This window comes from Ictalurus punctatus, chromosome 27 (assembly GCF_001660625.3).
Source record: "Ictalurus punctatus breed USDA103 chromosome 27, Coco_2.0, whole genome shotgun sequence".
Taxonomy (NCBI): Eukaryota; Metazoa; Chordata; class Actinopteri; order Siluriformes; family Ictaluridae; genus Ictalurus; species Ictalurus punctatus.
Window position 1 is genome coordinate 12,920,624 of NC_030442.2, and position 24,135 is coordinate 12,944,758.

Sequence of the window (24,135 nt, forward strand, 5' to 3'; positions counted from 1 at the left end):
CATACACACAAATGCAAGATGCATAGGAGGACACATGCATGCATCTGAGGAAGCATATTAATAAGAATGTACACTTGGCATCTGTGTTAATTTCTGGAAAGCCAACGCTCTAGATTTGGCTGGAAAATGGCAGAGATTCAAACTATATTAGCCTGTGCATCATGTAGAAATATGAAAAGATGATCTTCTGCTACACTCTTTCTTCCAGTGTTTTAAGAGGAACAATTATTCAAGTAAATAAAGTGCAACCAATTATACGGCAGTTACTATGAAAATCACCAGGGAAAGCACAACTCAATGTCTCTTTGGATGAAATACACTGACACCTGGTATACAATCGAGAGTGAATGGGCTGTTGAATTTATTATGAAAGCCCACTGATGTAAAGCAAGCTTCACAATGAATATATTTTACTGCATCTGCATTATGTATTGTGCAGTGTACAGTGGAGTGGTTTGGGGTTTGGTAAAAAATGGAGTTGATGTCAAATTGTGCAAAGTAACAGACAGACAACAGCTTAATTACATACATGAAAAGTGCCCTTATGATAGTTTTTAACCTGAGTAAGTGGTCAATGAATGTTTAATAGCTTAAACAAAAGTACAACTACTTGTACATGAAACACATCCCTTCCCCTCAGGTCAAAGTCTGTAAATTCAACGGAAGGTCCATGGGCTTTAATGTGCAATCACTATGAAACAAGCAAACATATAACAGCGATAAAAGAGTACTGATAAAGCATATCATTATAATATACATTAGTGAAATTTGACCTTTTTTATGTAATATGAAACATAATATTTGATTAACAGCTTATTGTCATCTTATCTATCATCTTAGATGCACCACTAACTGACATCACTGGGGGGAAAAATTACATGAAACAAATACATTCCATTCTTATACATCTATCAAACATATGAAGGAAAACTATACATTTCCATGTGGTCTCCTCATAATATATTATAATCTAAAACATTTCAGACCTGAATGGAATTCCATATGAATTCCATATGACGCTTGGGGTTTAATACATTCACAGTTCGTGTTTGTGCAGCATTACAACTACTCAACCACAATTTAATATACTCAGATCACCCAAAATGTATCCCTTCATACTGCATGTATGGAAAATAACACCGGTGCATACTTTTAAAAAAAAAATAATAATAATAAAAAATTGGTAAAAAATAATAAATATATAAAACCATACACACACAACTCGTAAACTGCAAAATGTTATGAGATCCAGTCTGGCACTGTTGTTGCTCAATGTATGTTAAAAAAAAAAAAAAAAAAAAAAAAAAGTAGCCTAAAATAGAAGTGTTTGCTAAAAGCATCTATAATTTTCATGGTTCATGTTCAACCTTGCCACCACTGCCATCACGTGGGGACAATGTGATCTACAATATTAACCGATCTTAACAAGTTTTTATAGCACAAATGAAGTTGAATAATTTTTCCTCCTGTGACAGAGTTAACAAATACAATAGCAATAACAACAATACAAATTAGGATAGCATGGAACTGTGAAAGGGTGATTATCATCCACTATATAATCATATGCAGTCACTGTGCAAGCTATGGTTTACACGCTCAGGGGAAAAAAAAAGAAAATTTAACACGCCTTGTTGCTGGGTTGGCTCTCTGAAAACGTACACCTTTTGCACCTTTGCATGTATCCTTCACCTTGAAAGGTGCACCTAAAAGGTAATTCCATACTTTATGTACCTTCAATATTTAAAAAAGTTTTATATATCCACCTTTCCCGAGAGTACCTTCTCCTGCCCTCCTCTAAAACCTCACAAATTTATTGCTGCAGGTTACTTTTAAAATGTTAACCGGGTGTATTAAGCTTGCCAAAATGACTGTCCTGCACTGTCTATCCCTAAAACAAATATTTTAGTTTTCAAATGCCTAATTACAAAAAACAAAAACAAATAGTGTTATGAAATCTATGAGTCTTGGCTAGCAAAAATGGAGATGCAGTCAATATACAACACTAACGTGGTTCTAACCTTCAGTCACAATGCAAACTGTGGCTGAAATCCGTTTCTCTTATCTCTCCATCATTTACATATAAGGCAGTAAGGCATTCTCAATGTAAACATAGTCCTTGTAAGAACTTTTTCAAGAGAGCCATCAGTAGAAAGACCTTCGTTAATTAAACATCGGTGGTCCTGTTGTCGTATTGTGCGCTCAGTTCCCTAAAGACAATAAAAAAGGGATAAAAAGCAACTCAGAGATATGACAAAACGAAGAACAAGAAAGAGTTGTCCAAAGTTCTGTCTACAATACTCACTGTAATTCCTGTTTCAGCCTGCTCAGTTTGTCATGTAGTCTGTGGTTCTTCACCCGCATGGGGTTATCAGGCACAAACCAGGCAAGGGTAAACTTACACACCACTAAAACATGCTATTGAGAACAAGAGTAAGATCACAGTGAACTATCACAATATTTACAGAAAAGTGTTCCTTTGTTTGAGCATAAATTCTGATGTGTATTTGAAAAGCCAGAGATCACTTAGCATGATCCTAATATTGATTAACATTCAGAAATTACAGTGACTGTATGTAATATATTTCTCTAAACAAGAGAAGCAACGCAAGCCCTAGATTATAATCAAATTTAAGGAAAGAGCTCTTTCATTTGAAAGTAAATTCTAAGATGTCCATCAATCAATGCTAGCAGGGATCAACTAGCATAGTCCATCTGAGTTAGCATGATCTCAACTCATTATTATTAGCAATTATGTGTATTTATTTATTTAAGACTAGCCAAAAGGCAAACAAAAAGTATATCAAATTTCTAGGTCACATTTAGAAAAAGTAGATTATTAAGGAATAAACAGATACTAATATGTACAGTATGATAGACAGGGCTGGCTAATTATCATACCTCAAACAAGATGACAAAAGCAAAGCGGGCTGCGAGTATGAGCCAGTAGTGTGAGGTGAAGCTATGGTCATGTTCATTGCGGTAAGCTTTATAGCTGGAAAATGACAAAAACATGTTAGTGAAGCTTTTCACTAGTTTTATCAGTTTACCAACTTCTCATCTTCAGTTTATTTGACAGATTCTAAAAAGTTTAGGCTGTATGTAAAAAAAAAAAAATCATACAACATTGCTGTTGTCAGAAGGTGTTGATTAAATTTCTATAACAGCAACTCTGGCAATACTGCTGACTTCAATGCAAATCACACGGGGACAGTGAATATGGTCAGTTAAATGTGTTGATTATTTAACAAATAAAATTGCATAATCTATTATCTGATTATTATTATTATTATTATTATTATTATTATTATTATTATTATTAATAATAATAATAATAATAATAATAATAATAATCTTATTAGCTTCAAGAGAGAGGCAGGCACTAACTTGTTCTGTGAACTCCCCACAACATTAAACATAACTACAAATGCACAAAAAAACTATGATGTGGTGTTCTTTATTAAAGAAGAAAATATAATCTTTGGCAAGTTACTGTGATATAAGATGAAAACACTTCAGATGTCATTTATTCCCACTGTGCAGTTTTGAAGCCTAAATTTGGTAGAATTGAAAGTCACCATTGGCTTGCTCAGTAGGGATAAATTCACACACTTTAAATCTGTATCCTGTGTTTATATGTTTCTGTAAAGCTGCTTTGGTAAAATGTCCATTGTTAAAAGCACTATACAAATAAAATTGAATTGAATTGAAACATCTTGACTGAGTTTGCACAGTAGGTCAAAAGTGGTGATGGAGCCAGAGCATACTCAGTAGATCAGTAGGTCAGTCAGACAGTGTATCCGCCTCTCACCTGCCCATATTGATCATGGACACTCCCCTGCTTCATGCTCGTAGTGTGCACATGAAAAGTGTGTTCATATTCATGAGGGTCACCTGTCCAGAACTGTCAATCACCTCACAATCCACAAATAACTTATAAAATGCATTATCATGAGGAAAAATATGGGGGAAATATCAGGGTCAACTGTCCTTATCAAACTGACAGAACACTATTCTTAAAAATTATTTGTATAAATGTAATTTTGGCCTGCGTTCCAGTCACTAACATGGGAATGGGCGGAGTTAAAATTTCTACTGCAGTCAGCCATGGGACGGGCTCAGAGACGTATTGGCTTCAATTTTTCACCCCTGTTACAGCATTAACCCATATATACAGTGATTGGCTGGGTTCAAGAATGTTTTGGTCTGTGCCATAACAAATACAAGTAAATGTTTTCCAGAACCTCACCTGCACTGAGTGATATTTATCCCACCTTGCATCATCTGGTCAAGGGTGAAGTCTTTACGCACATTTGCATCAGACATGTGTGCAGTGGCGAGTGTGTAGTCCGTGTAGCCTACCATACACCTGATAAACACAAAAAATTTACTTAAAAATAGCTCTCAGCTCTTTTTGTAGAGTTTTTTCTAGCAATTAAATACCAAGCCTAAACACAGCTTAGTGTATCTTATGATGTTATTTTACACATCAAGGCTGTAAATCTAGTGAAACTTTGCACATATTCTGACATAAATATAAGGTGACGGATCCGATACTGATACTGACTGCAAGTCTGTCGCTGTTCCATTGGAACATGGTCCGAAACGATAGCGATAAACCAGACGAGGAACAAATTCAGATGAAATGCCGATTACCAGTCCATTGGCAATGACTGCTGCCACCCCGATTACCTCTAAAACTCTAGTCCACACGCCTGCGTGTACACGGAAAACAAACAAGGTAACAAGGCAGTCGGAATAAATTTGCAAACCTTGATATTCTGAGCATTCTTTTATAATGATTACATGCATAGGTGAAAGTAAGCACATCTCACCAATGTCATTTGTCTTCATTGGCACTAGGCGGCGCTCCATGTGCAACATTTTAATGGCATCCAGTCTGATCTCAATTATGTTGTTGATGAGGGCAAGAAGCGGAGCCAGGGGAAATGCTGCTACAAAGATGGTTGTGAAACTGAACTGGATAACTACAGAGAGGGGAGAATGGCAAATTATTGTTTAATTGAAATGAGACACAGTGCACATGACCAAATGGAGAGAGTAATAACTAGGGGATTTTCAGGATACAAAGGCAATATGATAGACAGAATTGACACGTCTTTCCCCCATTCTCTCCCTAAATTAGTCACCTGCCAATTCCCACCCAGCTCTCCATTATCATTCAACAGTTACCAATCAGGGAAGGTGAAGGCTTCATACTTCCTTTGAGACATGTGAAGTCAGCCACCCACATCTTTTCAACATGAGAGTACGCCATCCCTCCCACCCAGAGAGCATGGCCAATTTTGCTCGCTTATGGCTCTGCTATCATCAGGATTTGATCTTTATTTCCTGACAACAGGGTGAATGCTTTTCTGAGTTTTTTGTTTGTTGTTGTTTTGTTTTCGGTTTATGTTCAAACACACCTACCCATTTCTAAGAACTCATTAAACAAACTGAAGTCATGGAGAGCATTCAGATGGTAGTTTCTCAGCCAATCCTGGAGATTACAGATGTCACAGAGCTCAATACCAGGACCGTCTTCTTTACATGATGACGTTCTGCAGCTACCACACTTCTTCAGGTCTTTCTTAAATGTTACACGTTTAAGATGAAGCTTGAACCACCTAGAGGAAAACAACAGACCTTAATAAGATAATCAAGTTTAAGAAGTGGGGCAGTTACTAGTTCAGTTAAAATCACTTACGGCACAGTAAACTCAAATATGTTGTTGATGGTTTGTTTGAGGAGGAGAATGATGGCCATTTGAATGAAGAGGTCAGTAAGGCAACCACTAGGGTGGCACTAAAATGCAATGGATGCATGACATCAGCTACACACAGCTATTTATATTATTATTGTATGTTTGTTGGTGGCAGCTATAATCTAAATGGTAAGTTTTGAAGTAAAATTATGGGATTTGTAAATGTATAAATCTTACCTCCTCCAGTCTCCATTTTCCAGCTATTCGTACATAGTTGCCTGGGTGGCCATTAATCCTGAGCAAAGTATAAGTGATCATTTACACATACTGTTGACTGTCAATAAGACAGAAAATAGTTTATAGATTTTTATATTAGTTTTAAGGTTCTGTAATCCATATCCAAAATAAAAAAAATCTGTAAATCTGATATAAAACAAACCTGTAAGGATAGTCATTACCTGCCCAGAAAAAAGGCCACATATATTAGCGAGGAGAAGAGAGTGAAGAACTGGAAGGTGAACATTTTCACAGTAAAGCTCCTCTCTGTGGCTGCAAATGAGCGAGTGTTTTCTGCAGGGATACACAATGCCAGATGGATTAGCCACATATAGTCAACCCTAAAATTATTGGCACCCTTCACTATTTCCCTAGCAGACATTATTCTTATCAGAACACTTTTTTTTAAATAATAGTATTTTGTTTATAATGCATATCCTTGAAAATATTCTACTTTTCAATTTCTTACATTATCCAGGACTTTATTGTTACTTTTGACCATATAAAACCCAACCAAACAGTTTGGTGAAAATCACAAAAGCAGATGACAGTTTACCTCCAAGAGTGAGGTAATGTCTATTAAATAAAATTAAATGGTAAATATGAGATTAAAGGCCATATATAATTTGTCAGGAATTGTATTCATGACCACACCACCATCCTCTGCCAGAAGATTAAGAATTAAGAGCGCAAACATGCATCCAAATCAAATTTGAACCCTAATGAAAACCTGTGAGTGAATTAAAAAGGGAAGGCCATGTGCACAAAGCTTAGAATATAAAAGAGCTGTATTTCCTGTATAAAGGCATATTAGTATTCACACACGCTTGTTAGATAATACAGGAATACAGTCCTATTTTTCTTTCCAGGACATGCTTATTATTTAATAGTGGGGTGCCAATAGTTTTGAAACAAGTGTTTTGTTGAAAAAATGCACTGGAATTATTTTATAATTGGAAAGAAAATATTGTGCTTGATAAAACTGCCAAACTATATGACTTTACATAGAGGACAGGTAAAGAAATAATCAGCAATGCACACTGTTTTGATGTACACCTCACTGAGGAAACCTGTTCAACCAGTGTCTATGAGTCATTTGGCTCCATTTACAGTGTTTTTCACCACTGAAAACATAATAGGTGGAAGAATCAAATTGTTACACATGACTAATTGCTTGACTTTCTATACCTACCTAATGTACACAGCTTTAATGCCACAAATCTGTTCACCTGCAAAGAAACAAAAGTTGTGACATCATTCAATGCTCTTTAATTAGAGATTTTAAAAATAAGCAAGACTGTGAAGACTGTATCTGATGAGAAAATACATAAGCTGAACCAACACATTGCATGTTTCAGATATTCATAAGAATGTTTACATATGTTCAGGAGGGCAACAGATACTTGTTTTTATTCCATTTGTAGAGTTCACATGTTCTACTGAATGATGGGAAATACCCCAGAATTTAAATCTCTGTGTGTAAGTTACACTGGTGAAACTCACACACTCACTCATGAAACTAGAGTCACATGACAGTCACTATGGTCCACAGGCATTACTGAAATTGTTGTGAAACTACTATGGTAGACTGCGCCATAATTAGATAAATGTTGCCTGAATTTATTAATACTACATTATTTATAACACCAATTGGTCTAGGACCTAGCTGATCCTAAATCTAACACTCCTTAAGTCCTGTTCAGTCTAGGCATTAAGATCTGATCACAAGTAGATCACAAGAGACATAAATATCGCTAACTAACTGGTCCTTCAGTGTTGTTGGCAAAGGCAGGTAGTAACATACTAACTACATTTAGCCTTTTGGGTAAGACCAGTTTTAATTCTACTTTGTTACATTCAGCTATTTTCTTTTAGCTATGTTTGCATTTTTTTCTGTGAATGAATCATAAAATAACTACTTTTAATTCCTAAGAATTTTGATTATGTAAAATGATCACAGCTACACGGTCTTCTGTTTGATCTTGAGTTTATGGTACTGTCCATGTTTCCTACCACTTTCAAAATACATGCTGAATAGGTGGATTGGCTATGCAAAATCCATGAATGTTTGTAGAGGGTAACATGCTAGAGTACTTAGATACTTGGTAAGTAGGTAAGTAAGTAAATATTATTATATAGCACATTTAACACAGCAAAGCTGACCAAAGTGCTGAACAGAGTAAGAAAAGTAATATAGAAAACAAAATAAAACCAGATAGACAGACAATAGTAAAAATTTGATTAAAACGCCCTACTCTTACCTAATTTGTTATTTGGATGACAGTTTTTAAGTTTGCTTAAAAATATTTTGAAAGTAATCATACTTTTGCTCAAGGACAATTTTTAGTCTGGTGGTTTGGGATGTAATTGGACTGTTTATTGTTCACACTAGAAATGTGGAAATATACATCCGTGGCCACCTATTTAACCTCATTCACACCTGAACTTTACACTGCCCATGGATGTTAATACCAGCTCTAAACAGAACCTTAGTCTGAGACTTTGTAAAAGTGGTGCCAGATGGTGGTTCTTACCCGAGTCATAATCTGTATAGTGATGTAGTGCAGCACTGCTCCCAGAGTCACTGCAATCATGTTGGCATTATCGCTCAGAAACTTCCACTGGGTCTGAGATAGGAGCATGGCAGACACCACACGGCAGATCACTAGAGCATGCGTTAGACCTATGATCACCACCAGCTACACACAGTGAAAAAGACACATAGGGCTGATGATCAGTTTGCATTCCAAAAAAGTGCTTAACAATGTCCTCTATGAGCTCTTAATAGACGGGTTGGCAACAGTGGTGTCTTATGTTAAAATGCCTTGTGATATGCTTGGACCATTCAGAGAACATACGTGTGGTTTAATTTACTTAGTGTTGCAACTCATGTGGAACAAACAAACTTTATTAGCTGATTGTAAGCTACTGATTTTTGCTACAGGGGTGCCTGAAAGTTTGCGAGCCCTTTAGAATTTTATATATTTATGCATAAATACGACCTAAAACATCATCAGATTTTCACAAAAGTCCTGAAAGGAGATAAAGAGAACCCAATTAAACAAATGAGCCAAAAATATTATACTTGGTCATTTATTTATTGAGGAAAATTATCCAATATTACATATCTTTGAGTAGCAAAAGTATGTGAACCTTTAAGATTAGCAGTGAATTTGAGGGTGAAATTAGAGTCAGGTGTTTTAAATCAATGGGATGACAATCAGGTACGAGTGAGTGCCCTGTTTTATTTAAAGAACAGGGTTCTATCATAGTCTGATCTTCACAACACATGTCTGTTACATCAATTGTTAGTATGATCTTGTGTGATTTCTGTCAAGGGTCTGCCAAAATGACACTGAATATTATTCATCTTTGAATGAAAAATGATCAACACTTCACCCACAATCACACAAGTATTTAATTGGGTAGTGACACATCAAGTTTGTAATGGTGCCGTTCTAACTCTCATGCACCTTAAGGGCTCAAAGACAAGAGCACCACGTGTTCACATTTTTCAGGTTTACAGACGTGAAAAATGACCGTAGGGTTTAGGACAACATTTGAAGTGGGGCTTGTTAATGAGTAACACACATCCACATGAACAAAATCAGCAAAGGGACTAAATTGAATGTCTTACCACCAGTGTGAACAGCAGAAGAACAAGAAAGCTCTGTATGTATGAATGTTTATACTCCTTGGGTTTACAATGCGGGTCATTTACAATCTCCAGGATCAGTTCCTCCTGTGGGCCCAACAACGCTTTAATCAAATCCAAGAGAACAGCTTTTGGCAAATCACTTAAGTGATGATACATTCGGCTACAAGGAACAAATTACTCAAAAAACAAGGCCTGGTACTGGTAGACATTATTTATCAAATTAAATAATACTCCACCTCATCTTCACACCAGTCAAAGACTCTCCACCTGGAGACGTGTAGCGATCGATGCCTCTTCCACAGCTCCAGAAACAAAGTGGCTAATTCATACCATATTAAAATAAATCATGAGGCATATATATGGTCTGGATATATTTGTTTTAGCAACAGCAGGAGAACAATACATACCCCAAACAGCCATAAACATTGCAAAGGCCACGGTTCCTTCATTGTCAAATAGATGGCTCAACTGAAAAATAAGAACAGAAGACATACAGACTTTTAGTGTTTTCTTTTAACAAACTAATCAAGGAAAACCAGTGTTGTTAAGGTCTTATTTGAATACCTTAGCATAAAAACAGGTGTCAGAAAGTTTCCACACTTGGCACCTTATGTCACATATTGGACACATAGTGACATTTGACTCACAGACCTCCTTTCTAGAAAACACAGAAATTATGTCAAAACATGAACCAAATAAGAGACATAATTAGAGACAAAAAGACATAATTATCCCTTCAGTGACTTTAGAAGATCTAATTTGTTAATTTACTATAGCATATAATCTACATATTCATACACACCACACACTCACATGAGGGGGTTTGAATCAAAGAAAGCCAGGGCATAAAGGAACACAACCACTCCAATGACGGCAGCAGGGATCAGCAAGCGTGTGTACCAGCCAAGCCATAGAAAATACAATGCTACCTTCTCACCAAAATAGTCCCTGCAAGAACACATTAAAGTTGCCAGTAAGGCAATATTAATTCACAGAGGAATAAGCACAACTAATGTCACAAAAAAAAAAAAAAATACTGAATAGAAAGTAGAGTTAGAGATGGGTTTCTCAAAAGAACAACAGAGCAGGCCTTACCTGACATCATCAACAGGTTGGCTGAGTAGATGTTTTAAGGCCCCCCAGCTGGCCCACTTTCTCTTCAGGTACTCCTGCTGTGTCCTCTACAAATGTAAACACATCAATAATATGTTTCATATTTCAGAGCTTAATCAATCAGAGCAAATAACCGAGCCACTGAAAAAAAAAAAAAAGCAAACAAATAAGGTTTTACCTCATGCAGGCAGAACAAGGTCTCGAACACGTTTTGCTTCATAAGATCCTTCAGGACCTCTGGGTGTGTTTAGAAGGATTACAATACAACTGATTAACATGGAGGCCTACGAACATTCTCTGTGTACTGCATAAACTGGCTGCATATGTAATCAGAGTGCAGCATTAGTATGCAACATTAGATTCTGTGTAGTTAGATTTGTAATAATGTTCTTAGTAATTTATTTCTTCATTTTGAGGCCAATATTGTCAAAGGAGAATTCCCGACACATTTAAACGTGAACAACCAATTGTGAAGTGAAATTTATCCATTAGGATAGAAACAGATATCTAATGGCTTAAATAATATTTCTGAAAGAAATGCTAAAATAAGTCTGAAACTTTTTTTGAGCCATTCTTGAAACAATGTATAAAATCTCCAGAAACATATTAAATATACTAAAATTGGAACAATACTGAAACGTTAACATGGCCCTTAATTATCCAATGGACCACTGAAGAACCTTTATTGAACCTTCTTTTTCTAATAGTGTGCCTATTTGGATTCCAGTAAGGAATAAATGCAAATGTACTACAGCATTTTGTGCATGGAAATTATGCAGATTGGAAACTATGCACAATTTATTAAAAAAAAAAAGAGGAAATGACAAGCAGTTCACCCACCTCCTGTCCCAATAAATGTTTGTTGAAGGATAAAATGGACAATCCTGATCCTGGACAAAGTGGGATCAGTATTTAGCATGAGCTTGTGTATATAAAATTAATCAACATAAAAACTTTGCAGTAAACTACTGGAATACAACAAATGACATCGACAAGTTTTCTTACTCACCTTGTGGTGTTTTGGACATAACCTCCATATTCAGCACTCCAGTTACAAGAATCAGACACCTTCAGCAGGTATTTATACTTGTTGAAGACTTCCTCAGGGGCACGGACACCATAGAATATCTTGTTATCATGGTGGATTTTCTGTTAATGCAGAGTTAGGACAAGTGCATAAAGTTGTGCATAAAAAATTATTGGCCTCTATTAGGCTGTAACTGAGAACTCACAGTCACATTCAAATTTTTCGATTTGAGCTCGCTGATGTAGGCCTCCTGCTTTTTCCTTAATCTCTCATTATCTTCATCTTCAACTAAATGTGCTACAAGTATGCAGTCAAATGATCGCACAGCAGCATTAGGTGAGCTTAGCTGAAAAACAACAACAACATGGATAACAATGCAAGTGAGACAACAAAAGCTCATTCACATGACTAACTGACATTCATAGTTTATTGATGGTCATTTAAATTTTTGTTTATCTGTGGTTTTTGGGTGCTGAGAGGAAGTGGTGACAGCATAATGTATTCTATGCGACACAATGCCTAACCATGAGTCTTGTGAGATCCCAATAATTCAGCAGCTTTAATATGGGAAGCATGAGAATGCAATTTCATACACATAGAGAGTAGTTTGAGTTGTCTTACCATTGGTTTTAAGGCCTCTCTGCCATTTTCAATGTTTTCCCTACTCATCACATCCAGCTCTATGTCATCCTACAGCATAACAACAGAAAAATAATTAAAGCTGAAGCAGCGTTTAAAGGAGCCAAACACCAAAGGCGCAGCAAGTGGAATGCGGAGCCTGAAGAACACAAAGAGTGAGTAGACATGAATAAATAAAGATAGGTTCAGAAGCACAGCTGAGAAGATGATTGAATGGGAAATGAACAGTACAGAGGCATTTACTTGCATGCCAAGAGGCTGAAAGGTTATTGCAATGCTGATCCACAAAAGAAAGGAATTGAAAGACAAAACATTACACAAACTTTTAAGAACTTGCACCACAGGGGAATCAAATACAGGACCTTTAGAAGTAACGCTTGTCGTTTATCACAGTGCGCCACACATGAAATGCCACCAAAAAAAATACAAAGGTTTTCGGGAGTTATGTTTTTACAAAAAAACATATATCTCTACAACACTAGGTGGCACTGTGTTCAAATTTTTCAGGTACCTAAAGGACATGCTATGAATGATCCCTACGTAATATTGTGCTGATATGTCAAATATTTTAAAAGATATTACAATATATGACAAATTTCAAAATGGCGGACAAACGGTTTGTCTGATCCTGGCAATATTGGTATCCTCTGATTTGCCATGAGCCAATGAAAGCAGCAGATCCTAGTTCTATGAAGGGTACAATAACACACAACCTATCTTTTTTCAACACAAAATCCCCCCCCTGACCCCCAAAAACACCAAAAAAACAAGCATTTTCCCAACGGTTGACTGTCTTAACATGTTAACAACACTTTAAACAAGACAACAGAGAACAAAAGAACAGACTATGGAACAGAACAGAAGGGAAAGTGTGTAGAGAGAGTGCATGTGTGCGTGCCTCCATCATCAGCTCCTCTTCGGCCATTATCTTCCGCTAAAAAAGTGAGCGGTTGTTGCGTCTGCATTCAGACCACTGCAGCATATCGTGAGGCTTGTAACCTCATTCTATATTATATAAACAAATTATTAAAACTACATATATTCATTAACATTTAACAGTAATGGAGGAACGCCTCCAAATGTAGCGATGTACAAGTACATTTCTGTGATTAAAAATGAACTTGAGTTAAGAGTATATGTATGGCCATTTAAACCTACTCTTAAAAGTACATCCCCCCCCAAAAGTTACTCAAGTAAATGTAACGATGTAAATGTAGCGTGTTACTACACACCTCTGAACAGTAGTAAACACAAGTCAAAACGCAAAGTCTACTCCTACAGGTCTAACGCAATTACAGGTCCAGGCATGTCTCTGAGGCATGAGTGTGTGTGTTTGATTGAGAAAAGAGAGAGAAATAATGCAACAAAGCAAACACAGCCGGCATAACCAGTGCTGAATTACTGGTCATCCGGTCTTCTCTCTATACACCTTGATACCTTGACAACTGTCAATTTCATAGTTATGACAACTAAATGCACACATTTTCACATTGAAAATGTCCAAACAACATATAAAGGCAGGTTTTTAAAAGACTGTCTGGCTCTATTGTTGTACATATTCAACTAACACCCATCAGGCGTGGAGGTAGTGGGTGGCTAGGGGTGGCCATGGCCACCATGGACTGAAGCCTGGCCACCCCATTAGCAATTGTATTTTCAGTCGTTTTTTTCTTAAGAATAATTCATGTTTCTTAGTGATAGATACATCTCTTTACTGCCACAACACAACTTTTCTCCGATTTGGGTTGTGCATTTTCAATTATAGCAATGACTGTAACCGGTTTGCAAAACTATTGCAGGATTCATCTTCATGCTGCTTAATAAAAGAGTACACTCTGTCACGAGAGTTTCTGCAGCACATGAAGGATGACACAACTTTCATTTTTTTGTGTGAACTATCTCTTTATTTACAAACAATTCATTATTGCTAACTGTATGAAGTACAATTAATTATTGATGATTGTGCTGTGGGTGCCTAAAATAGTCTAGTTTTTTAAGGTTTAACATATTTTTGTTTGTATAATGACATTTTCAGTTCCACCCCAGAGTGACTGCTGGCCCCTGATAACAAAAAATTCCTGGCTCTGCCACTGTTACCCATATGAAGCTCAAAGCAGTTCAGCATAATATCACCAGATCCTCCAGTTTGCTATTACAATGCAAGTCTGTCCGCTTTCAATTCTGTTTCTCAGTAAGAGCATGAGAACACTTAGCCTTACATAAAAATGTCACCTAGTCATTAATAAGGAATTAGAAACCACATGCTTCTTAATAACACATTTCACAGAAGATGGGTTGTTAACCATACAGAAAGGTAATGCACACTATTATATACATAGTTTTTACACTTTGTTTTTAGACACTTCACATCTTTCATATGTGGACTTTTCCCATGCAGTGCATGTGTTTTTATTTTTTCCAAATTATAATTTCTCCAATTATTAATTTATTTTCAAATGCATAACACTGAACTGCACAGCCACCTCTTTCATCTTTCATCACATATTAGCCATATGTGATGTGAATTTTTTTTTTTTTTTTTGTAAGGGTAGGAAAACAACTTCACTGTACATTTCAACATCAGATCACCTGGTTATGTTCTGTGCATGTATAATTATCTATGAACAGTAATAGATACAGTATTCCCTCCGGGAAGAGAGCCAAATGTTCTTATGAAAATCCCTACCACAGTGTTTTGCTGTCAAAACAAACAAACAAACAAAAACACCTAGGCAAGTTTTTTCCCCCTACATGAGTGTGGCTATGGATGCCTAAAGTCCAGTAGACAATTTAGGGAAAAATCTAAATTATGTTAGAATAATGTAAATCAAATTATTATGAAATTGATGTGTCATCGGGGTGGGATATCTTTATTCACTGTCAAAGAAAACTCATTTGAATCACCTACAATGTTTGCTAACAAGCCATTAAATCTGAAGTACAGTACCTAAGTCCTGCAAGAACACCTGCGGAAAAAAGTAATGTGATGCAGTTCTAATAGACATGGAACTTTCACTTTATTTAGACAAACGCCATAACATTACCGCACCTACCCAAAATGAATCAAACAAACCAGTCTTCTTTTTCTCGCCCTGTCTTACCTTGACTTCTGAGAATGACATGGTGAAGTAGATATTTACGGAGATTTAACTGAAATGTGCGCTTCAGTTCAACATCTTCCGTGTACCGCTCCACGAGTAACAAAAACAGAAGTCCATGAAGGGCGTTAGGACATAAACAGGTTTGTGGCTCTTTTACACTTCCGCGTTACTTGCGGAATCCTACACGCAAAAGTTGCGCGCGCCCGGAGTCGACTGTACCTGCTGCACAGGTACGAGTTAGTGACGTCATAGTACCACACGCGAGGGAGGAGTGTGCGAATATAACAGAAGAACAATGAGAGACTGAAACTGGCATGATATTTTCCCCCATTTTCTTCGACTTTGTTACTGCTGGTGGTACTGTTTACAATACTTGCTGTTCTCCGATTTCAAGTCCCTAGATGTGTGTGTGTGTGTTGCCCTGTGATATACTGAGATCCTGTCCAGTATGTTTCCACCTCACACCCAGTGTTTCTGGGATAGGCTCCAGATCCACCAAGATCCTGACCAGGATAAAGCAGTTACTAAAGATTATGATGATGACATTCTTAAATAATTACTGTCAATTCTTCACAAGAAGCACTAAACTGATTGTGTTAATGATTAACACTTACTAGACATGTTATCAAGTAAGCCCACTATATAGGTTGTGAAAATGTTTAATGTAAATTATGTTGCCTTCCTCATCGACCAGTGACACCGATATGATAGCATGATTGGTGTTGCAGAGATACGAGTGTATCAAGCACAGCAGCATTAGTGCGGCTGCTGTGCTGAGAATCATCTAGCACTCTAGTCCTTGGTGTGCTTTATGTCCCTACCCAAGTAAATCAGGGCTGACAAACTGTGTATAGGAACAGACATGGACGTTAGTAATTGTACATGTATAAAGTCCAGATAAGGTAGATGCAACTGATAAAATGGCAAATGAGTGTAGAGGGCAGATAATGTATCTAGTGCAGAGGAGACAGAGTCCAGCACGGTGTGAATTTTATCAGATGTGTTAGAGCAATGGGCCACATTTGGGTCTAATCTGATCTACATGCAAACTATAACAGTGTAAGGTCATAATTACATCTGTGCAAAAAAAAAAAAAAAAAAAAAAAAAAAAAAAAAAAGTGTATAGGCAATTTTTAAAAGGCTTAAACTGCAACTCTGCTTTATGCAGGACAAAACAGGACTTGGCCAAACAACCATGCAAACCTGATATCAGCTTTTTTACTATCCAAACGTCAAGAGAAAACTGTTTAATATGATTTCAGAAACAACTACAAAACATGAAAACTACTTTTACTCATTCAAACTGTATATAGATGATCAAAGATTTTTTTTGTAATCAATTCTTTACAATACTGTTTTACACCCAACAAAGTTACAAACAATGGAACAGAGAGTCTATATTGTTATATTTATTACTTAAAAAAAAAAAAAAAAAAAAGTAGTAGTGATATTATATCATCTCTGGTGCTGATTGTTGCTTTTACAACCAACACATTAAAAATTGACAAAATTATAAGTGCTTGATCAATCACAGACAGTAAGGGTAAGAGCTGATTATACAGCTCTCACAGGGTAAGAACTGAATATATTCTCAGAGGAGATAAGGGTTTGGGCCTACACATGCAATCGAAAGCTTTTAGTCCTCTTCCTCACTTGCCCTGCGGAAGTTCTTGCGGTTCAATTTCCTCCCACTACTGAAAGTAACATTAGTCCCTTTTCTTTCGTCATTGTCACCTTCATCCATCCACTTTCTTTTCTTTTCCTTCCCATCCAGTGAAAGGTTATGGTGAATAGGGGACATCTTTCCCCCTTTTTCTTCTTCTTCTTCCTGTTTGTCATCCAAATGAACTAAACCAACCTCTTTTGTCTTTGCTCGGTCCACCTTGTGTGGATTCTGGCCTTCATCTTTGGAGGACTGACTGGGCTTGGAGAAGATAATCTTGTGCCCTGAGCTGCTGCTGTGGCCCTGGTTGAAAGCTGGGCTAAAAGAATTTGCAGCAGCTTCTTGGGATCTCCTACGGTTATGGAGTCCCTGTATGAACTCATGGGCCACTTGGCTGTTTTTTCTGTCACTTGTCTCAGGAACATCATCCAGGTCATAGCGGGTCCACCGCTCAGGGTTAAGCAGGTAGTCTGGTACCATCTTGGTTGATGAAGTTTTCTTGGTTCCCTCTGGTTCTTTACGTTTCAAAGGAGGTGATGGCGGAGCAGGTCGGGCAAATGTACCATCGATGATGTTGTCTTCAGCCAGCTGACTTGAAGTAAGCTTCACGGCACTATCCAGCTGATCAAAGATGCTTCTGCTGCGGTATGAGAAGCCAAAACTCCCACCAGTCAACTTGAACATGGGAGTTCCTTGAGGAGCATCGCTGCGCTGCTGAACGTTTTCCTCATCAGACGAAGAAGACAATTCCTCAACCTTTCTGCTCAGGGGATGTGAGGACTCATCAGGATCTGAGTCACTCAAAGAAGCATCATCAGGCAGGTCAATGGCATCTCGATTGGACAGACTGTTGGGCGTGTCATCTCTGCCCTTTGGGTCACTCATACTGCAGATATATTAAAGGTCAACAAGGGGCAGTGTCGAAAGCTGGAACTCTCAGAACTAGCAAATGAAGCTCCTGTGAAAATGATAAAGATATCAAATAGTAGATGACACCAGTTAACTGGGACATACGACAAAATTTTTTAGCCTGTCATGATTAGTAACTGTTTTGAAATTCATGATCATAGATTAATAATAAACTTTTTTTATAAAGTGCTTTAAAAGCAGCTTCTCAAGGCACTTTACACAATAAGAAAATACGAAGAAAAAAAAAACAGATAAAAACACAGTCACAGGAAAAGATTACATAAGGTGAAGTCTAGCAATATTTCTGAGATGGAAAAAAGGAATTCTTGACAGTATATTGCACGTGTGGGTCAAAAGACAAACTCGAATCAAATATAAATCCTAAATTTTTTGTATTTAGTTTGAAACGCCAAAAACAGAGCCGTCTACGTTTAAAATTAATGAAGCGGCCTTACGAAGCAGATGAGCAGAGCCAAAAAGTGAAACCTCAGTCTTATCGCTATTAAGACACAAAAAGTTTTGGGTCATCTATGTTTTTATCTCAGAAATACAATGTGAGAGAAAATAAAACATCCACCATTTTTGACCAGGCTTAGCGTGAATAGAAGTTTATGATACAAACATATAGAAAATACAGATTTTACAACAGGAATTATTTATTTATTCGCACTGGTTACTTTGCTGTAACCATCTTCTTCAGTGTCTGTAATTACTGTTTATCTAATCATACCAAGACCAGGCATTATATGATAAATCAGGGCCACTTACCTTTACTAATAGTCTCCAACAACCACTTCTGTATGAATTCAGAGAAACAGTGTGTGAGTACAGTTGGTATACATCACAAGACCCCAACTCTGGTCCTGGAGTGCCTCTTGTCCTGCACATTTTCATGTTTTCTCAGCTCTAACACCCACTTCAACTCATGAAGGGCTGTTAATGAGCTGATTAGTTGGAGCAGGGAAAACACTAAAATGTCCAGGACAGGGGGTATTCCGGGACCAGGGCTCCATTAAAACCTAAGCACAGTACTTCCTGTCCCAAAACTGTCACTTGTGTTAGTGTGCATACTGGTGCGCCTTACTGGGATTGAAGACTCACAGGATCTGCGAGATTCTCATTTCAGCGCAAATGCTAAACTTCACACGGATCATCGCCAGTACGTTGATCTGGAGGTCCCTCTGTGAAATGCACGTGAAATGCACGTGAGACTGATACGCGTTCAGATTGTTATTGAGCATGTTCTGTGCATTCAGCGAATCTGTTAGCTAGCTAACGCCTTAAAAAGCTAACTGCCCAGCTAACGATGCTTTGCTACACGGAAAACAAAAGGTACAACAACAAAAAAAATCTGACTTTTTTTTCAAAGGTGTGTGTATTTCACTGGATTTAGTTTACAAACAAATTTATTTAGCACAACGAAACAACCAAATGCACGTTAAAACAACGTAGCTTACCTCTTCTTCGTGCTGTTCTTGTAAGGAAGAGAACAAGGTGTATATCGCCCCCTAGTGTACAGAGCAGTAATAAATCTGCTTCTGCGTTTTAAGTGTGTAATTCTCAGTTCGTCCAACAGGGGGAGACACAGCAGTACACACGGTGTTGACGATCCAGTAATAATGTTTTGGAAAATTCATGTTTGCGCATGCGTACTGATTTTTAACTCCTGGACCCAGTTGTTCAAAAAAAAAAATCGGGATCAAAATGATCCTCATTTTGTAATCCGATGTTTTGCTATCCAGGATTAGGTAATCCATCTTATTTTTGTGTCGTTTTTTTCAAAGCAACCTTGGATTGGATTGCCTTGATCCAGATCCTGACTTTTTTTTTAAACGACCAAATCCGGATTATTAGTGCTCTAAATGGGATTACATGTCACAATTTAGGCTACTAGCTATGAAAAGAACAACAGGCAGATTAGCCAGCATGGTGTCACTTTAAATGTTTTTATTTGAAGAGACAGAAAACGGCACAATAAACAATACAAACATCCCCTTCCTTTTTCAATAAATACAAACAAACAAATCTACATTATTCACAAATACATTGGGGATATTTTTAATACATGTTTTAAATCATAAAAAGTCTAAATGTTCAATAGTTGAAAAGAAGAACTTTCAGAGGTCTTCATCTGTGGAGAGCAAAAAGGGACTTAGTTGTTAGAAACTATTTTTGACTGGTTCGTCTCTAATGATTGTGTCATTGTAATTAATATACAGTGACCAATGACAGTTCAAATGAAATATATTATTTTTTTCTCTTTTTTTTACTTTACTGTACTGAATTGCTTAATCGGTAGCCTAATGTATACTTTGTCTACTTTATCACTGTAACGGTTAAACAAATCAAGTGTAAAATACGAAATAAATATATATACTACATGATACAAATGTTGTATTATTTGACCAGTTTTATAGTTTTATTACATTTTGTTCCTGAAACCCTCCCTGAATCCACCCTTCTACTGGGATAAGGATAATCCTGATTTTTTTTGTAGCTGGGTTGATTGTGTGAGGAGTTTCGCATGTTCTCCAATGTTCTCTCTGCATGTAGGTTTCCTCCAGGTTCTCTGGTTTCCTCCCACTTCCCAAAACATCATAGTAGGTGGACTGCCTAAGACAAATTGCCCATAGTTATGAATGAGTATGTGAATATGTGTGTGTGTTTGGTGCCCATCCAGGATGCATTCCCACCTCACACCCAGTAATAGGACTGAGTGGGACCAATTCACCATGAAAAAATTCCATGAAATCAGCCCTATTTTTGGCAAAAGAAACGTTCCTCTGTTTTCAAATCGCCGGGACCAAATCGTCTATACCCGCTGTCGAATAGGTCACTCCAGGATGATGCACAAGTTTTTAATATTAGTTTGTTGAGCAATTTGTCTTCTTTGAACCATAACTCTAATCATAGCTCATTACAACTGAATGGATCCAAAAGCTGTTCATAGGATTTGAAAGAGGCAGTCATGCAAGTTATTAGTGATATATTAGTTATATTGCATTCAGAAAAGGAACTGCTAACTTTTGAATTGATATTATTTTGGGTTACTATATTTTCACAATTAATATCTTAACTACACTATGTGAATATTTTTTGTCACTCGTGATATAATAAGTTACATGTTGCAGTAAATTACATTTATTTGTAATAAATACATTTATTTTAATTTACATTAACTGACTCTCCATCAAAATCAAACTGAAAATTATTACTGTACAACTTTCTACGATTTTAAAATAAAAATAATGGAAACATTAAACACTAGAAAACAGCACATATGAAATTTTGCAGTGACCAAGAAAAGTGTTAAGCAAATCTCACAAATTATAATGATTATTTATTTGTTAAGATTATTTTTGATGAAGCTTTGGACACTTTGGCATCTCCTCCACCAGCTTCATGAAGGAACTTCACCCAGGAGGCTTTTCATACATTTTACTGTGAACTGGTACTGTCGTCCATTTATTTTCCATACCGCTTATCACACACAGGGTCGCTAAGGGAGCCTGGAGCTTATCCCAGGGAACTCTGGACATGAGGTGGGGGACACCCTGGGCAGGGAGGGGGCCAGCCCATCGCAGGGCAAAATCGCACACACATTCACACACTACAGACAATGTGGAAATGCCAATCATTTCAACTCCTGAAGCACGGGGAGAACATGCAAACTCTGCACACGCAGGGTGGAGGTTAAATTTGAATTTCCAGCCCCGGAAGTGTGAGGAAAACGTGTTAACCACAAAGCCACCAAGCCCGCCTTGGTACTGTAATATTATTGGCAAACAGACGCACGACTGCACTCTCTAAATTCCATTTGAAACCCTGGGATAGCAATCCCCTTCTCTTGGGTTTCTGATACTGGCACTTTTTAGTGACCGATTTTCAGTCTGACCAACAGAGGGAGGCAAACACAAGAAAAAAATTATTTCAGCTCTTTCTTTACAAATCAATGTGACATGATTTTATGACCCAAAAATAATAAGGTTACATTATTTCCACAGAATATTTCTACAGAAGCTGTGAACTAATCTAAAACCTTTAAGATATATTACTTTAACTAAATGTATCAGCTGGAACAAACTATCAGCCAGAGCATCTGGGGGAAAAAATCAATTTAGGTCTCAAATCTCTGGCTATATGTTGCTTGTACACAGACATGAGTGCAGTAGCACAGTTAAAGCATCTGGTGTTGGAGCAAAAATCTAAACCGTGATATCGATCGATATCAATCAAAAAAGACTGAGCGATTATCAGTTCCATCGTTACTAAAGGAACAATCATATGGATAAAGAATTGCAGACGTAGGTAAAAAGGAAAAGTAAATAAGCCTTTAATGCATGAACATTTATTTGCCACAGTGATTATATAGGGATCCCAGGTACATATGCAACACAGGAAGGTGTTTTCGGGAACTATAGTCTATAAGTTCCCATTAAACCTATTATGCTATGTAAACCGTCTAACTGAATATATGCTACAGAACCCTATAGTGGACTGACCCACCATTCCTGTATTCCCAGGATAGGTGCTGGATCCACCACAACAATGACCAGGATATAATGTTTACCGAGGAAGAATGTGTGACTTTAATGTATGTTTACTGAAAAACTAGACAATTGTGAGGTCACTGTCTATACTGTAGGCTGTGGTAGCACTGTAAAAGTGCTAGCACTGGCATGAATCTCTCAATCACCCTGTTAGCAAACACACTGTCTTTATATTTTAGAACATTTATATTTTAGCACATAAGTATAGGCTAATACTTAAACATTCAATAAACCTAATTTCTTTAAGGTCATAACAAAACCTAACATATAATGATTTTTTATTTATTTTTTTTAATCAAATTGAAATATAATCCATTAATCACTGTCTATGCTAGCTCAGTTAGTACAGGTCCTCAGGTAAGATACATCATCACCAAACATTTCCGGGAAATTATGAGAGAAACCCAAAATAAAAAATTCCAGGCATTTTTTTTTTACAGAAAGAATCTGACGTGTTTAAAACCACTCCCATTTCAGTACACCGTGGACTGAACCTCAAATGGCTCTTTCCTAAACATCGAGTGCACTAGATAGTATCTTCAGTAGTACAGCGCATATGTAGAATGTAGTGCACTTGTCAAGGGAGTATGAATCGATTTAGGAGCCAACCTTCGCCCTTGTCGCTGATTTAGGAATTGGATGTATGAACTGGAGTAGCTATAGTGAGCATTTCCGTCCCAGAAAGTAGATTGTCAATAAAATGAACTTGCCGAAGATTTAACAGCAGGATGTTTTGTGGTTTACCGGAGTGAAAACAAACAAACAAACAAACAAACAAACGAACAAAAACTCGACGAAGTGCTTTCTTTTGGTGAAGATGAAAAGGATAACGGGAAAGACGAAAGATGCCACTCTTCTAGAGATGACCAACAAAGCGGACGCTCATGTGGAAGGTAGCAAGTGTAGCTAGTGAACGCGAAGTAGATACAAAAGAAGCTACATTTTAACACAATTTCATGTTTATGCCTCTGACGTTACTTCAGGAGAGACAGAGTCGTTGGTGGTTTTTGGTAGCGAAACAGAGATTGGTCGTTTAACGTATATACAAGCTAACAACGTATTACATGTATAAATCTCCAATATACAACTGGCATAAAGTTAGCTTGACGTTGGACGTTCAAAAATTTAAAAGGTGTGCATCATACCTGACAACTAGACGAACACTTTACAGTTGGTTGTGTGACTGTACATAATTCCCTTCAAATGCTATTGAGCTTTAAATTATGGTATCTTTTGTGTATGAGCCCATGCAGTAATAAAATACATGGCAAATTTTATATATGATTTAATAGCTTATTTTAATAAATATCAAAAATCTAAAAGCTGTGCGTTGTAGCTGACACCTACATGAACACTGTACAGTTGGGTAAATGATTGTAAGTCATTCCCTTCAAATGCTATTGAAGTTAGAAACGTGTTTAACAGTGTCGTATGTAACTTTAGAGACGGTCCCTTAATTTCCGCATATCTGCGAATATCGAACGTTCAACGCCAAGCC

General features: G+C 37.1%; 3 protein-coding genes across 5 annotated transcripts in view; 1 reads left to right on the plus strand and 2 right to left on the minus strand.

The window, feature by feature from the left end:
- Window positions 1-521: 521 nt before the first annotated feature.
- ano9b (anoctamin 9b) lies at window positions 522-15,880 on the minus strand. Its single transcript, XM_017458631.3, has 24 exons — window positions 15,516-15,880; window positions 12,397-12,465; window positions 11,981-12,121; window positions 11,758-11,897; window positions 11,589-11,638; window positions 10,927-10,985; window positions 10,731-10,816; window positions 10,449-10,583; window positions 10,200-10,293; window positions 10,043-10,103; window positions 9,872-9,954; window positions 9,615-9,719; window positions 8,512-8,676; window positions 7,170-7,206; window positions 6,160-6,271; window positions 5,939-5,996; window positions 5,705-5,802; window positions 5,428-5,624; window positions 4,833-4,985; window positions 4,565-4,712; window positions 4,247-4,366; window positions 2,899-2,992; window positions 2,303-2,415; window positions 522-2,207 (listed from the first exon to the last, which is right to left on the minus strand). The coding sequence occupies exons 1-24, from the start codon at window positions 15,534-15,536 to the stop codon at window positions 2,165-2,167; spliced, it is 2,382 nt and encodes a 793-aa protein (XP_017314120.1). The 5' UTR covers window positions 15,537-15,880; the 3' UTR covers window positions 522-2,164.
- An 867-nt stretch (window positions 15,881-16,747) lies between these two features.
- Window positions 16,748-19,613, minus strand: tssc4 (tumor suppressing subtransferable candidate 4). 3 transcript variants are annotated; one of them, XM_017458632.3, is made up of 4 exons: window positions 19,545-19,613; window positions 19,172-19,268; window positions 18,856-18,883; window positions 16,748-18,136 (listed from the first exon to the last, which is right to left on the minus strand). In XM_017458632.3, the coding sequence occupies exon 4, from the start codon at window positions 18,061-18,063 to the stop codon at window positions 17,152-17,154; it is 912 nt and encodes a 303-aa protein (XP_017314121.1). In that variant the 5' UTR covers window positions 18,064-18,136; window positions 18,856-18,883; window positions 19,172-19,268; window positions 19,545-19,613; the 3' UTR covers window positions 16,748-17,151. The 3 variants fall into 3 exon arrangements, with proteins under 3 accessions (XP_017314121.1, XP_017314123.1, XP_017314124.1); XM_017458634.3 differs by having other exon boundaries at window positions 19,189-19,268; window positions 19,545-19,612; XM_017458635.3 differs by lacking the exon at window positions 19,545-19,613 and having other exon boundaries at window positions 19,189-19,536.
- Window positions 19,614-23,231: 3,618 nt separating this feature from the next.
- ano5b (anoctamin 5b) overlaps window positions 23,232-24,135 on the plus strand; it is a 39,125-nt gene continuing 38,221 nt past the window's right edge. The window contains exon 1 of the mRNA XM_017458629.3: window positions 23,232-23,530. Within this exon, the coding sequence (XP_017314118.1) occupies window positions 23,455-23,530 (76 nt within the window). The 5' untranslated portion in view covers window positions 23,232-23,454. The remainder of the gene's footprint in view (window positions 23,531-24,135) is intronic.

Bases quoted from the DNA above. Each gene is read 5' to 3' on its own strand.
- ano9b (XM_017458631.3), bottom strand. From the start codon at position 15,536: ATGTCATTCTCAGAAGTCAAG. The intron at 10,817-10,926 runs GTAAAACCTTAT...TTACATTTGTAG, and splicing joins CCTTGTTCTGCCTGCATGAG to AGGACACAGCAGGAGTACCT. The intron at 5,997-6,159 runs GTAATGACTATC...TACTTTGCTCAG, and splicing joins GTGGCCTTTTTTCTGGGCAG to GATTAATGGCCACCCAGGCA.
- tssc4 (XM_017458632.3), bottom strand. From the start codon at position 18,063: ATGAGTGACCCAAAGGGCAGAGATGACACGCCCAACAGTCTGTCCAAT.